At 42.5% G+C, this 16,659-nt stretch overlaps 1 protein-coding gene across 1 annotated transcript; it reads left to right on the top strand.

The window, feature by feature from the left end:
- Positions 1-3,237: 3,237 nt before the first annotated feature.
- On the top strand, positions 3,238-3,718 carry LOC119494254 (H-2 class II histocompatibility antigen, I-E beta chain-like). The gene is made up of 2 exons (XM_037779994.1): positions 3,238-3,274; positions 3,447-3,718. Exons 1-2 carry the CDS (start codon positions 3,238-3,240, stop codon positions 3,716-3,718), a joined length of 309 nt encoding a protein of 102 aa, XP_037635922.1.
- Positions 3,719-16,659: the final 12,941 nt, after the last annotated feature.

The raw sequence follows: 16,659 nt of genomic DNA, 5'->3' as shown, positions 1-16,659 counted from the left end.
TTGATGGCCCTCAGATGCCTTTAGAAAAATGTTCTGGATAAAAGAAATGTCATCATAATTAGGGGCATAAAGGTTCAGACGTGTCCAGTGCTCTGAGTACATTTGACAATTTATCAACACATAACGGCCTAAGGGTTCATTAATTGTTTCCTGAATAGTAATGGGAATATTTTTATTTATTAAAATAGCAATTCCTCTCGCCTGAGTTAATTGTGAAGAAAACACTTGTCCTACCCAGTCTCTCCTTCATTTCTTGTGTTCATGTATGGTAAGGTGAGTTTCTTGGATGAAAGCTATGTCTGTTTTAAGTTTTTTTAAGTATGTTAGCACCCTTTTCCTTTTAACTGGCCCATTTAGACCATTGACATTAAAGCTGACAAATTTCAGTACCCTGTTCATGTAGGAAATAAAGTTTGCAACCAGCTCACCATATAGTCTCTGCAAAATAAATCTATAAAAGACACTGCATCTCTTTCAATAGAACAAAACTTAAAAACAATCAAAATAAACCCTCCCTGTTCCCTTAAGCACCGAGCCCCTGAACATTCGGCACCATCGAAAATCACAAAACGGGACCTACATTTAGCACTTATCCGGTAACATACCTGACTAACTCCCCACCAGGCCTGGAGCTCTCTTTTTTTCTTATTATTATTATAACACTTGTAACGTTAATCACTCAGTATCATGTGAACATAAAATGAAAAATCATAAACACCCTCTTAAGTAATAAAGGTTAGCTTTGTAATATAAACAACTTATTGAATACAGCCTCACAATAGTGAATTTGCTCCTATTATCTAGAATGTCCAAGCAAATAAAAGGGATGGCTTTGCACTTGGAAAGTCAAAAAACACTCCATGGAGGCGGACCTAGTCACCCTCCTCTTACCGCTAATGAAGTTGCAGTTCAGGTGGTATTACCTCCTGGAAAACCTCGGAGAAATGAAGAAATGAATGTTTTAAAGAATCTCCTCTCTCCATCAAGTAGGACGATTCTCAGTGTCGCAGGGTGGAGGAGACGGAATGGAAGTTTCCTTGCGTGTAGCTCCTTCTTCACATGGCTGTATTCTTTTCTGCGTCTCGCCAGGTTCACACTCAGATCCGGGAAAAACAGCACAGCATTACCATTGTACATGATGGGGCCCCCTTTCTCTCTGGACATCTTAACGGTGACATGTAGAATGTTATCCCGATCCTGGTACTTCAGCAGGCGAATGAGGATGGGTCTAGGTCGCTGGTCTGCAGGCGGGCGAGATGCTGGGGGACCGATGCGCTCGCGCAATGATCAGGGCGTCAGCGAAATGCTCTTGCCCCAATATGGAAGAAATCCAATCCGTAATAAAGCGCACCGGGTCCGTCCCTTCACAGCCTTCTCGTAGATTGACAATGTGAATATTATTACACCGGCTGTAATTTTCAAGGTGGTCAACTTTATCCATCAGGAAGTTATTTTCCTTACTCAACTTCAGGACAAGGGAATCTAGCTCTGTTAGCTTATCCTCCGCGGTGCTAATTCGCTCCTCTGCTTCTGTGATGCATGAGTACACCCCATCTACCAGTGTTCTCAGCCCTGAAATAGACTGGTTGATTTCAGCGGTTTTAAAGTCGAGCTTATCAGAGAGGGCTTCATTACCGCGTTTTATTTCTTGTAATATCAGCGAGCTTCCTGCCACTTCATGTTGGTCCTCAGCCGCCATCTTGCACTTGACGCTCGCTTCACGTGTCGCAGCTTCCCCAGACGGAGTTTGTTCAGTAGCTGAATTTTGAGACTTATTTTGTGGTCTCAAGTCCATGTTGCAACTTCTAGATGAAGTTGGAGGTATAACAGGTGTTACAGAATAAGTTTAAACCGAGTGTGCATGGAGAGCTCCCGGTCAAGCGTCTGCCTAGCTCCGCTACATTACGTAACCCCTTGAGGAGAGTTCTTGATGTCTTTGGCAGTGACCGACAATTCTCATTCTCCTGGCTGCCACTTTGTCACTAAGCCTTGGTAGTCCCTCGTACAGATGATTGTTGGTAAAATGCTCGTTCTGGTTGATATTTAGTACCACACGCAGCATTCTGGTGTAGCACCCATCCAGAGACTTCTGTAGGGTGGGCTTCAGGGTCCATCTTTCGTAGCCATATAGGAGAACAGACTCCACAGTCGCGTAGAAGAAGCTTAGCTTGATGTGTCGGGGAAGGTTTGGGTTCCATTCACAGGCCATGCCATTCAGGGCCCTCCATGCAAGTGCCTTCCTCACCTTAAGGTCCTGCTCTGATGAGTTGACCCATGAGCCTAAGTATTTGAAGTCATTGACCTCCTTCAGAGCAATGCCCCCCGCTGTCTTTAGGGGTGGATGGCCCAGGAGGATGTTGTAGGTGATTACCTCGGTTTTCTTTGCGTTTAACCGAAGACCAACCTTGGTACACTCTGTCTCCACTCTGGTCAAAAGCTCCTGAGCCTGCTCCACTCAGTCAGATATCAGGCAGATATCATCCGCGTTGTCCATATCTGTTAGGACTACCGCTGGGTATCTTCTTGATTTCCTAATGGTGAAGCCTAGCTCCTGCTTCCGCCCGCTGATGGCTTTCCTAACTTTGCTCTTCTGCCCGTATACATGACCCCTATTGCCCGAAGTAGATTGGGAGGAACCCCGTAAGCCTTAAGTATTTTCATCATTACGTCTCTGTGTATTGATTCAAAAGCTTTTTTGAAGTCAATAAAACACTGAACCGCTGTCAGGTTGTTCTTTTTTCACCTCCTCGATGATCCTCCTTAAGGCCAAGATCTTGGAAACAGTGGTTCTCCCCTCTCTAAAGCCATTTTGGTTCCCCCCTCAGGTAGGGGTCGATTGCACTCCCTAACCGGTTCAGCATCATGCGGTTGTACATTTTTGCAATGACACACGTCAGACTGATGCCACGGTAGTTGTCTGGCTTTGAGAAATCTCCAGATTTAGGCACCAGAATGATGTTTGAGAGAGACCACATATCGGGCTTGTTGTTTTCCATCAAAGTCTGGTTGCAGATCTCCAGGATGATGTCGTCGAGATCACAGTACTTAAGGACCTCTGGGTGGATGCTGTCTGTGTCGGTGTGTAGTAGCATTGATGTAGCAGTGATCAGTGAGGAAGGAGCTATATTTGAATGGATCGCCTTGTTGTAAGAATGGCTGGCTGTCAGCTGATCCCAGCTGGCTGTCAGCTGATCCCAACTGGTCGTATGACTTGCGTGTCCTGCATGAACTAACCCTATGCTTCATTTATACTTCATCAGCCTCCACACAGCAGGTACGATCAATACACTGATCACTGATCAATACACACTTAATACTGTTTATACTTCATTAGCCTCCACAAAGCAGGTACAATCAATACACTGATCACTTCTCTGATCAATACTCTGATGATATTTGTACAGTAGTTACTCACTGAGGTTTAAACCTCTGTTTCTGTTCCTCAGATGGATTCATTCATTTTCTAACGACATGTTGTGAGTTTAACTCCTCAGATCTGAAAGACATCAAGCTCATCAAGTCTTACTATTACAACAAGGTGGAGTTCACCAGGTTCAGCAGCAGTGTGGGGAAGCATGTTGGATACACAGAGGTGGGTGTGAAGATTGCAGAGTTCTGGAACAACAATACTACACTACTGGCTGTGATGAGGGCTCAGAAGGTGAGGTTCTGCCTCAACCACGCTAGGGTCTGGTACAAACAAAGGTATTCTGCCTAAGTCAGGTGAGTTTGGTTTCTGTAACATCACCATCAGATCATCATGTTATTTATTAATTCATTAACAAACTGACTGAATCAACATCAACTACTGAGTCAACTGACCGTTTAAACTGCTGATGTGGAGGTTTAATCTGTAGCTGTCAGAGTGAAAACATCTGATTATAAGCTTATTGTCATCACACTCAATGGAAACTTATATTAATTAAATATATTTAAATTTTACACAGTAGGTTGTAGCAGTTTGTTTTGAATTGTGCTGTTAAAAAATATATAATTAAGGGATAATGCACAGCGAGCCGGTCATCCCCGACAGGGCGATGCAGCACCTCGACGCGAAGCAAAAGACCTGCTCGCTGTACATTATCCCGCTTATTACACGGCTACTTACTGAAGAAATCTATAGTTTGACACAAAAACGGTCTTCCAGAGTCCGACATTATAGAGAAATTACAGACCACAGAACGCCATGATTGACCAATCAGAATCGAATATTCAACACAGCCGCTTAATAATATGTAATATAATTGTTTTACAAATAAATATTATCCTTAAACATATCAGACTGAAGTCTGTCACCACATGGTAGCAAAACACTGCTACTGCAACTGATACTCCTACTACTAGTACCATGATTAATTATATACTTTTTATGTTTCCAACCTCAGATTCTTGATTTTCTCCTTAAATTTATTTTTAAGTTTCTTTAATTTTACTCTGACAGCATCACATTAATATATTCTGTAACTTCACTGAAGTTATCTTATATAAATATAGTAATTAACTTTAACACTGTAAAGGTAATTTAGTAAAACGTTGATTATGACGACAGATATTGATTCATTTCTGTGCTCTGTCTCAAACTGCTGGTTATTTCATAAAGGAAACTTATTGTGAAAGTCTTGCTTTAGTCAGACTAACAAACTTGTTTCTATTTAAATATATTCTGACTACAAAATAGATGTTTTTCTTTGACAAAGTGAATCAGTGAAGGAATAATTTTCATGTGAATTTTAACTTTAGTTTAATCTTGCAGATGAAGTGAGAATGTGAAGTTAAATAAATATTCATATTATCAGCATGATGAGTGTGAACCTGTAAAACTTGTTGTCAAAGACGTGTTGTCATGCTGACAGAAATACACCGATCAGCTATACCATGATGACCACCTGCCTAATATTCAGTTGGTCCCCCTCCTGACCCGTCGAGGCATGGACTCCTCTAGACCTCTGAAGGTCTGCTGTGGTATCTGGCACCAAGCCGTCAGCAGCAGATCCTTTTAGTCCTGGAAGTTGCGAGGTGGGGCCTCCGTGGATCGGACTTGTTTGTCAAGCACATCCCACAGATGCTCCATTGGATTGAGGACCGGAGAATTTGGAGGCCGAGTCAACATCTCCAACTCGTTGCCATCCACATGATGTCAAAGAAAACGTGATTCATCAGACCGGGCCACCTTCTTCCATTGCTCCGTGGTCCAGTTCTGATGCTCACGTGTCCATTGTAGGCACTTTTAGATAGATAGATAGATAGATAGATAGATAGATAGATAGTAACTTTATTGATCCCGAGGGAAATACAAGTTTCCAGCATCACAGTTCCATAGTGCAAAACATGTTAGTAAAAAGGCAGTAAAAAAGTTAGTAGTGCAAAGTACAAAGTATAAAAAAATATACCAGATATAAAAATACAAGATGAAGAAAACTGTTAAAACTGAATATAGTGCAGGGTAACAGCTGTGATACACGACTATTAAAAAAAGTGAATATAGTGCAGAAGAGACTGTTAAAAATGAAGATGTATGGTGCAGGGTAACTCCAGTAGCTTAGTCTATGAAAGTGCACTGTGTGCATTATTATCTGTCCTGCAGACCGTCTTCCTTTGTCCCCCCCTCCCTTGAGAGGTGTTGTACAGTTTGATGGCTCGGGGGACAAAGGACATCCTGAGTCTGTCTGTGGAGCACTTGGGGAGCAGCAGCCTGCCGCTGAACGAGCTCCTCTGTTTGGTGATGACGGCGTGCAGAGGATGGCTGGCATTGTCCAGTATGGCCAGCAGTCTGTTGAGTGTTCTCCTCTGCCACCGTCACCAGAGAGTCGAGCTCCATGCCGACCACGGAGCCGGCCCACCTGATCAGCTTGTCCAGCCTTGAGGTGTCCCTCTTAGTTGTGTTGCCCTCCCAGCACACCACAGCGTTGAAAGGATGCTGGCGACCACAGATTGATAGAACATCCACAGGAGTTTTTTTGCAGATGTTAAATGATCCAGCCTCCTCAGGAAGTACAGTCTGCTTTGGCCCTTCCTGTAGAGGTGGTCAGTGTTATTGTTCGGTCCAGTTTGTTGTCCAGCTGCAGCCCGAGGTACTTGTAGGTACCCACGACCTCCACCTCGTCCCCATCGATCTGGACCGGTCGTGGGGGTGGTCTAGACTTCCTGAAGTCTATGACCATCTCTTTGGTTTTTGAGGTGTTGAGCTGCAGGTGGTTGGAGTGACACCAGGTGACGAAGTCCCCCCACCAGGCTCCTGTACTCCTCATCCTGATCACCCCCAACACATCCCATAATGGCCGTGTTGTCGGCGAACTTCTGAATGTGACACGACTCAGAGATGTAGTTGAAGTCCGCCGTGTAGAGGATCCTGAGCATGCTGCACCTGAGGTCTGAGGAGGTTGAGGATGAGCCGCTCCATGGTCTTCATCAGGTGTGATGTGAGTGCCACTGGCCTGAAGTCGTTGGGCTGGTTTGGCCGGTTTTTCCTTAGGAACCGGAACAATACTGGATGTTTTCCACAGTGTGGGCACCTTCCCCAGATGCAGACTCAGGTTGAAGATGTGCTGCAGGGGTTCTCCCAGTTCAGCAGCGCAGGCCTTCAGGAGTCGAGGACACACCTTGTCCGGGCTGGTTGCTTTCCTGGGTCGAAGCCTCCGCAGCTCACCCCTGACCTGGTCTGCAGTAATGTTGTAGGGTGGATGGGAGGGGGGGAGGGGAAGGGGGTGGTGAGAGCTGGACTGTGGAGGGGGGGAAGGAGTCAGAGGGAGTGAGGAGCTGGGGAGGAGGGAGGTAGAAACGGCTGGAGGGAGGGGAAGAGTCAAACCGGAGTCACCTGGAATGGCGATGACCTCTGGGTGTTGTGTTTGAAGCCTTGCTGTTGTTGTATGAATCACCTCACATGCGGTCGCTGTGTCGGCCCTCGGCGGAATGTAAACACAGATGGCTTTGACGTGGCTAAACTCCCTCGGCAGATAGTATGGCCTGAGGCTAACGGCTAGCAGCTCTAAGTCCCGGCAGCGTAACACTTCCTTCACAGTTCCATGGCCTGGGTTACACCATCGGTTGTTGATACATATTATGAGTCCCCCACCTTTGCTTTTTCCACATGCTTTTGTGTCTCTGTCCGCTCTCACGGTGGTAAAACCCCGGCAGGTCCACGTTAGCATCCGGTGTGTAGCAGGTTAGCCACGTTTCTGTGAAGAAAAAAAGGCTGCTCTCCAGATAAATCCGCTGTTTGATTAGAGCCACTAGCTCGTCCATCTTGTTCGCCAGTGCGTTCACATTCCCCATCAGTACGGAGGGAATTGATGGTTTAAAACGCCTCCGTATATCCCTTAGCCTAGCCTTTAGCTTAGCGCCAGCTCTGCAGCCCCGGTACTTCCGGCGCAGCTCCGCCGGGATAAGGTGTCGCGTGCCGGCTTGTCCCGTTGTCTTGAGAGCCAGTAGTTCTTCTCTCGAATAAACGAGATGACTACTTCTTTGTTGTGTGGAAGAAGTAACCTTATCCTTATGACATAACTATACAAACACGCTAGACCTGCCCTGGTCGGAGCAGCTGGAAAGGCTGCCGTTCGTTCCGGTGCCATAGCAACCAAAAACGACACGGGTGAGCACGGGCACCCTGACCGGTCTGCGGCTACGCAGCCCCATACGCAACAAACTGCAATGCACTATGTGTTTTAACACCTTTCTGTCGAAACCAGCACTAACTTTTTCAGCAGTTTGAGCTCCAGTAGCTCTTCTATTGGATCTGGGTCTGACGCTGTCGCCGGTCAGTGGTCTGAATGTTATGACTGATCAGTGTATAACATCCTGTAATCTACAGAGCCAGAATAGTGAAACACAGATAGTCACTACAAATGTTCTGTTTCAGTAAATATATAAAATAGATGGATTTAGAAATGTGAAATCAGTAACTTTAATACCAGAAGGATGGAGGATGATCAGAGGGGATAGTTTTATATTTTATTCAGGAAGGAGGATGTGAGATGATGGATGTGACCTCCTCCTCCTCCTCTAAACTCAGCCTTAAAGCCAACACAGAGACCACATGATCAGAATAATAAAGTCTGACTTATTCTACTCGTCATGACTTTGAAACAGACCTGAGACATCGAGCACAGATCACATCAATACTTGGAGAAGAAACTTTACTGACTGTAAAGAGGAAACTGGCTGTATTATAAACATCATATTAGATATTATATTACATATTAGAAGTTTGTACTGATGTGGAAAAAATCTCCAGTCTGCATCGGACTGTTCTACCTCACTTACTGTATTCCACAATGCAAAGCACTGGAACAGTACAGGCTGCGGTCACAGCAGCCACCAAAAACAGCACTTTTTAAATATTTTTCGTCATTATTTCATCACTAAATTCACATCTGAGAATGTTGAGGCGAGAAATCAACTGTGTCGATTTTGAATGTTGGCAGTTTTACAAAAGTTGATGGCAAATCGGAAATTTTGCGCAACGTTTTCGGAGTTCAGTGCTGCTACCTCACTGCTACTACGTCAGTGATGCTTCCTCAGTGCTACAACCTCACTGCTGCTACATCAGTGCTGCTACCTCACTGCTACTACCCCACTGCTACTATCTCAGAGCTAATACCTCAGTGCTACTACCTCAGTGCTACTGATATGGTAATGGTAAATGGACTTTGCTTTTATATAGCACTTTTCTAGTCTTCCAACCACTCAAAGCTCTTTACACAATGTCAGCATTCACCCATTCATACACTGATGGCAGAGGCTGCTAAGCCCATCAGGATCTAATCTAAATACTCATTCACACACCGATGGCTCTGCCTTCAGGAGCAATTTGGGGTTAAGTGTCTTGCTCAAGGACACATCGACATGTGACCCGGAGCAGCCGGGGATCGAACCACCGACCTTCCGATTGGTGGACGACCTGCTCTACCCTCTGAGCCACAGCCGCCCGATATGAAGAATAATATTTATGAACTTCTTAATGATATTAATAATCACCACCACCATCACCATGTTTCAGTTGAGCCCTACGTCAGACTGCACTCTGTGAAGTCCCCTGGTGGTAAACAGGTTTCAGGTTTTTATTTCTCTAAAATAACACTTCTTTAGTCCAGTTTTGATGATGTGGATTTCAGTTGACCCTGTCCTCATCTCTTCTTTTCTTTAATTCAGGAATGGTTCTGGTTCCCAATAACTGAACCTGGACCTGGTCATGCAGCTGCTGCTTCAACCTGCTTCATGTGCTTCCAGCTCAGCAGACTGTCAGTGCTGCTACCTGCTGGACCGGCTGAACACCTGATTCTCTGATGATCTTTCCTCTGATACTCGGCTGGTCTAAACCCTGATCCAGGACTGTAGTGTTTACTCTTACAGTCCTGGATCAGGTTTAGTCTGGACTGAGCTGAACTCTGCTCCGTCTACATGTGATATGATGCTTTACTGTGTGAAATCAATATTTTACATCCACTTATATCCACAAACTGACTCAATAACTCGGTTTTTAAAACAAATATAATCCAGTTATTTAAATGATTTGGGGCTTGTAGGTTGTTTCCCCCACTGATCACTTTTAAAAGATCTCGTACCATTAGAGACAGAGTGGTACACAGCATGCTGAACCCCTCCTCCCCTTGACCCACGTGGTTACCTAACCTACCTCTAGGCTTTTATAGATGCGGGAATTGTGTCCACTGCTCAAATTCAAGAGACACTAAATATTTTTCTTACCCCCGTACGGCTAAAAAATACAACATCAAATCCTTCATCAATTACAATTCTACCCATGTCATATATATCCTGAAATGCCCTTGCGGGCAAGTCTATGTAGGTCGAACTAAACGCCCTCTTAAACAGAAAATAGTGGAACATATGACTGCTATCCGCACAAAAAATCTGGACTATGCCAACACACGTCATTATATTCAATGTAATTCATGGCTCTCCTGCGACTGTTAAATTCTGAGGTATTGAATGTGTTACACCATCTCCTAGAGGTGGAGATATTATCAATAGATCGCTACATAGAGAAGCTTTCTAGATCAGTGAACTCAACACTGTTGAGCCATTAGGACTTAACAAATAACTAACAATGTGTTTTTATAGTCTGAACCAAGCCGTACTCGTTACTTAACCACATTGCTTGACTCAAGCTATTTACTGTTGTTCTCAATAGGAGATGATATCATTATCCATGGTACGGATGGTTTATATCCACTCATTTATGTCTCTTCTATCTATTGATAATCTGATTGTAGGTCACTCTGACTGCAGCTCCTCACTAGGGAGAGGTATTTAAGATATTTCAGATCTTTATGATATTTGGATGAGGGATGTATTTATCTTTGTCGTTATTTATCACTATTATAAAAATTATTTCTGATACATGTACAGTATGTAGCCACTGAAACGGCTATTTATATATTTACTTTTACTTCTCTCTTTCTATTATTATATGACATTTGATTTTTTACCCTGCCTACACGCAGCCTCTTGTTCCCTCCCCATTTTTTCAGCCTATGCCGAATCAGTTCCCAACTAGGGGAGGTTATTTAAGAGGATGTGAGTCTCAGATCTGTTTGACTCTGATGAAGACGCAGTTGGCGTCGAAACGTTCGTCTTTACCGGACAGGCCTACTATTCCTTGTGAGGCGGTTGAAGCGTGGTTTAACCTTCCTTCTTCAGTCTGTTTACTGTGTTTATTTTGAACCATTGGAGGTTTAAATGTGAGACAGAAACTTACTATCAGCTAAGACACAGAGGACACCGGAGAGGACGAGAACCACAATCATCTTTATCAGCAGCTCTCTGTAGTCCTGAACCCGTCTTGATTTCACACAGTAAAACAATATATCACATGTAGATGAAGCAGAGTTCAGCTGTGATACACCACAGTCCAGACTAAACCTGATCCAGGACTGTAAGAGTAAACACCACAGTCCAGACTAAACCTGATCCAGGACTGTAAGAGTAAACACCACAGTCCTGTATCAGGGTTTAGACCAGCCGAGTATCAGAGAAAGATCATCAGAGAATCAGGTGTTCAGCCGGTCCAGCAGACAGCACTGACAGTCTGCTGAGCTGGAAAACATTACTCAAAATCGACACAGTTGATTAGTATCAAACATTATGAGAAGTGAATTTAGTGATGACGTATCTACGAAGAATATAAAAAACTTGCTGTTGTGACCATAGCCTGTACCTTTCCAGCGCATTGCATTGTGGGATACAATAGGCGAAGTAGATTGGTCTGATGCAGACTGGAGATTTTTTCAACATCAGTACATAGTTCTAATATAATAAAATGTTTATAATAAAACCAGTTTTCCGCTTTACAGTTAGTAAAGTATTAATCATCAGTTTATTGTTGTAACACATTATAACATATCATTACACAGTTGTGTTGAATACTCGATTCGATTCTGATTGGTCATCCCGGCATTCTGGCGGTCGCGTCAGGGTGCAGCATCGCCCTGTCGGGGATTCTTTCACAACAATGACCGGCTTGCTGTACATTATCCCTTACTTAATATTTGATATACTATTTTAAGTATTTATTAATGATTATCACATGATTTGACTGAGCAGTAACCAGTTATTAACCCTTGACAAAGTATTGGACTGTATGTAACTTTTTACACGTATGTTGAACAGTTGCAATTTTCATCAAAACATATTTGGATGTTGTTACGTTTATAAACAAACTGTTTGAACCTGCATTTACAAACTGTTTGTCACTATATATGCTAAATCACACATCTTTTCATATGGCTTGGCTTCTCAATATGTAAAAGGAAGTTATTGCATTCGTCTCTGCTAACGTTGCTAGTTGTGCACACAGCCACGCCGGCAAGTGGTTTTAATACGCTGCCCTAACTCACCGTTCTCTGCAACCTTTTCATTATGCCAGACACTTCCTTTTAAATATGATGATGGCGGGCAGATGCTGGTGACATTGGATGTAAATTAAATAGAGCAGTTGTGGGACGAGAGCGAAGCAGGCGCTCATAATTTCAAATCCAACAGTCTCTTTGTTTGCAAAAATTGGGGCAGAATTTATCACAGCTATAATGTTGTCAGTCCAGCAGCATTTTGGATACTACATTTTTTGGCTGGACCGCAGAAGTCTGGGTTCATAACATCACCCAGTGGCGAGCTGTATTCACATACAGTGACATTGTACTGACTGTATCTAGCAATCCACTCGTCACTACTACGGTATGAACAATAAATATCGGTAATATCAATAAAACAAATCAAAATGATGCTGAAATAACAACATAATGATGTTGATTTGTAAAAAGACCGAATTCATGCTTTGTCAGGTCTGTCTGCAACACAACAAGCTAACAACTTTTTAAAATGCTTGTTTTCTGAATGGAGTTCATACTGACCATATATGGTCCAGCTAGATACTCTGTTTTTGACCGAGTCTTGTTAAAGAAACAATTTCAAATGCAAAAACACAAGAGTTAAATTTCTTAGCACTTTCACTGACTTGGCTAAGTTTGTCTTTCCTGTTGCTTGTCACACAAAGTTTCAAATGAAATAAATAGGAAAATTATACAATTTTGGTAAATACAAAAATTATACAAAAAATAATAAAATAAATATAATATATCATATATCAAATAATGAAAGGCAGAATATACACTCCCATATCTTATCTATATAAGCATTATCTTTTCAGTCAGTAATACATATTAATTTTCCAAGAAGACTATAAATGAGTTCCAAATATAAACAAACTTGTTTTGCTTGCTTTTAATAATATACGTCCATCTGTCCAACCCGATGCATGTCAGCTCCTCCCCTTTCCCCTCTCTAAGTGATGGTGGTTCGACATTTGTTCAATATAATGCAACTATTCTTCTGGCTTGAAGAAGTCCAAAGTCGATCATTTTTGCTTGTGTCATTATCTGTGATTAACATTATAACAACATTTTTGTCTCCTCCAGTCCAAATGTGGTAAGTTTCTTTGACCCCAAACTGCTTCTGAAGGCTGAGCCATCGGTGGGTGAATGAGTATTTAGATTATATCCTGATGGGCAGGTTGACTCCTTGTATGGCAGCCTCTGACATCAGTCTATGAATGTGTGTGTGTGAATGGGTGAATGCTGACCATGACATGAGTGGTTGGAATACTAGAAAGGCGCTCTACAGTATATATGAAAGTCCATTTACCAATGAAACAAAGTTCTTTCTCATTCAGGCATCCAACAAAAATCCCTAATTAGCCACTCTCATTATCACTTATACTGAAGTCATTTTAAGCTTGTATTAATTGACAATTTTTGTGCCCTTAAACAGGCCGTTTCCCAGCCCCAGCCCATGCAAATTATTATATGTAGTTTTCCTCAATATTATAATGTTTATTCTAAATCTTAATATGCATATGCACATAAACTGTCATGCATATGTACGTATCTAGTTATAGCTTATATAGTTATCAGTTACAAATTAGATTGTACGAATCTCACAGTCAATGTTTAAGAGTTGGCAGAGGACATGCTGGAAGAAGACGGGTGAAACAGACACGGCTGTTCTTTCCTCCGTCTAAAACTTTGACAGTTTGAAACTGACTTGACCAGCTGTCTTCACTACGAGCAGATTGGCTGTAACAGCAACACAAACTACAGCAAACTTACCATGAAGTTGAATCAAAAACTCTCTAAGACAACAACAACTGAACATTATAACCTTAAAGGGGTGTATTTTTCTCCGTTGGGTTTAAGGTGAAAACCTTGGCCAAATGGACAGGTCTCACCAGTTATTATCTTTGCAACTGCGATATGCAACGGTCGGCACAGACAGAACTGTAGCAAGCTTCTAATGAAACTGTCATTCACACATCGAGTCGAACTTCAGATCCAGGAGGAGTAATGCGGATTCCGTCCTGGACCGTGGAACAGTGGACCAGCTCTTTACCCTCGCGGGGCTCTTGGAGGGGGCATTGGGTGTTTGCCCATCCAGTCTAAATGTGTTTTGTAGACTTGGAGAAGGCTTATGACAGTGTCCCCGGGAAGTCGTGTGTGGGGTACTGCGGAAATACAGGGTACCGGGGTTTCCGGGCATGTCCAACTGGTGGGGTAGACCCAGAACACCCTGGAGAGATTATATACCTCGTCTGGCCTGGGAATACCTCAGGGTCCCACAGGAAGAGCTGGAAAACATTGCTGGGGAGAGGGACGTCTGGAATTCCTGCTAAGCCTGCTGCCCCAGTGACCCGGCCCTGGATAAGAGGAAGAAAATGGATGGATGGATGGATGGATGGATTGAATCACACCTCAAAAGTGGCATTAATGAGGGAGCAGGAACCTGACGTGTGTGACGTAACAATTTGTAGTTGTTGGGAATCATCTGGTTGGAAATGGAAACTTAAGTACAGGATCTGTAAGAACGTTTAGGAGCTGATGATGTAGTCTTCATCTCAACTAGAAATGTGCATTCATGATTTAAACCTCATCACACCAGCATTTTAAAATGCTGAAAATTTCACAGAAGATTTGTATTAATTTCCCCCACAAGCAAATTCACACTCGGCGGAATGGGGAGAGCTGCATGGGGATTTAGGACTTGCTAGCTTGCTAACTATAACACTCTCTCTTGCTATGCTGCTCCCTGTTCAAACAATCTATTCAACATGTGGCCCCTGTCTAGCAGACCTCGTCACCTATTCATGAAGCGCACAAATGAATGTCACTATACTAGTTTTCATGTGAGCAGGCCTAAGCCATACTTGGAGCAAAGAGAGTTATTATCATATCAGGAAAAGTTTTCCGGCTGACTGACCGTGCTCTTGTTTCAGCCACTGGCCCCACCCACACATTCCCGCCGACTTTAAAGTAGAAATCACGTAAATAAAACCAGCATTTTATCAGGAAAGTTTCACAAATATAAAACCTTCATGTTTTAAAGTTTCATAGGACAGAGAGTAATAACTGACCCTGTTTGCAGTTGGAGGTACCCTGTTAACAGTTTGACAGATGTCTCTTTTATAATGGAGTTTTTTTTTGTTACAGAACTGTGAGTGGCCACTGGGACAAAAAGGCCTGTGCTATACTAGAGAACCTTTAAGGTGAGAGCTGATTGTTATGCTATTGTTATTGCCCTGGTTTCAGAGAAAAGGCCGTTTTTTTGAATCCTGTAGTGAAGTAGTGGATATAACAGGGACCTTTATCTGACCTGGATGTGACTGCCCTGTTTATCCTCTGACCCACGAGTCTTTATGATCATCAACTACTGTATATAGAGGGCAGAATTACACATCTCACACAAACAAACAGCAGCTTTAAAACAATCCCCACATGGTCCAACAAAGTCTCTCTGACCTCGCTATGAAGCTCTTGTTCTTTGTATGTGCGTGTTTGTGTGGCGCCAGATGACATGGTAGCAGGACTTTGATGTTCCCTGTGTGGGTGGCAGAGTCAGACATATTCTGTAATGTGGCTGCAGCATCCTAACATCTCACTAAGATATGTTTTATGTCATCACCTCCCGTCTAGTTTGTCAACAATTCAATACGCCACAGGCAATCAAATCCTGTTGAAAAGTCAAAAGTTACTCTGTGAAAAGACTGAGCTCATTATATGAAAGCCTTTCAGTGTTTCCTCCACAGTAACACTTGATCTTCATCCCACGCTGAGTGAAGTTTGTCTATGTTGTAAGACAGAAATACCAAGCCAGCAAAATACGACCTCATTCTCTTTTAAACATGAGTTAATGACATTTCGTTTGTCTGAACAGAAGCTGGCCCTACAAAGGAAAGGAAACGGTTTATGCATTATGAATTCTGTGCATGGACGCACTGTTTGTGAGTGTGTGGCTTTATATTACGTGTTTTTTAATATCTGTGCCTGTTTTTACTCTGCATCTAATCCAAGCCTAGTGTCTGTGGCAAAGTACCTTTTAAAATGAAATCAGATCCCTTTTTTCCAAGAAAGAAAAAGTCTGTTCAACAGGTCCTAACTTCTTGCTCAAAATGTATTAATGTTTAGGTCAGGTTAGGGTCTCAATACCCTCAATATAATCCTGCTATATTTCCTCCTGTTTGTTGGAGTCTTTTTAAAGATGAAGGTCTTCAGTAGAACCAATGGGTTTAGGACTGAGTGCCAAAAATCAGAACGTATTGAGAGACGGACTAATGACATAGTTGGTTTAAGTCTTTGTGCAGAGGAATGATTAAACAACACAATGCATTCTGGGTACATATGATGATTGAGTGTTGTTTTGTTTGTTGGACCTTTTTCTGTTATCAAGCTCTACATTTTATTTTTTTTCGGTGGAGTTAGTGTAAAGTTTTTATTTGATTGATTTATTCATTAAGTTTATTTGACAGGGACAGGGCTCATTAATCAACAGAAAAAAACTAGAATAAGTAAATAAAATAGATTATATTTTTATTTTCATTTTTGGTCACTGATCTTATCATTGTACCAACAGAGACACTGTTTTCTTTGAGTCATGATGGTGCGTACTGTACATCAGGCTCAGGACACAGCAGCAACTCTTGTCATTTTTTTGTGGATTAAAGGGATTATTTGCCAAAAGAGACACACACTCTGAGAGGATGGACATTTAAAGCTTTTCATTTCATTTTGTTTCAGTTTACCACTCAATCCATATATATCCCACAATCCCCTACATGCACTCTACCCATAATCCCTTTGGAGGTAACTGTCAATCATT

Source organism: Sebastes umbrosus, chromosome 9, assembly GCF_015220745.1.
Source record: "Sebastes umbrosus isolate fSebUmb1 chromosome 9, fSebUmb1.pri, whole genome shotgun sequence".
NCBI lineage: Eukaryota > Metazoa > Chordata > Actinopteri > Perciformes > Sebastidae > Sebastes > Sebastes umbrosus.
The sequence above is the reverse complement of the archived record's forward strand: the minus strand, read 5'-3'. Positions and strand labels throughout refer to the sequence as shown.

What these genes read in the sequence shown, in the direction of transcription:
- LOC119494254 (XM_037779994.1), top strand. Translation starts at nt 3,238, where the DNA reads ATGCTTCATTTATACTTCATCAGCCTCCACACAGCAG. An exon ending in CATCAGCCTCCACACAGCAG is followed by an intron (nt 3,275 to 3,446) that starts GTACGATCAATA and finishes TCTGTTCCTCAG; the next exon opens with ATGGATTCATTCATTTTCTA.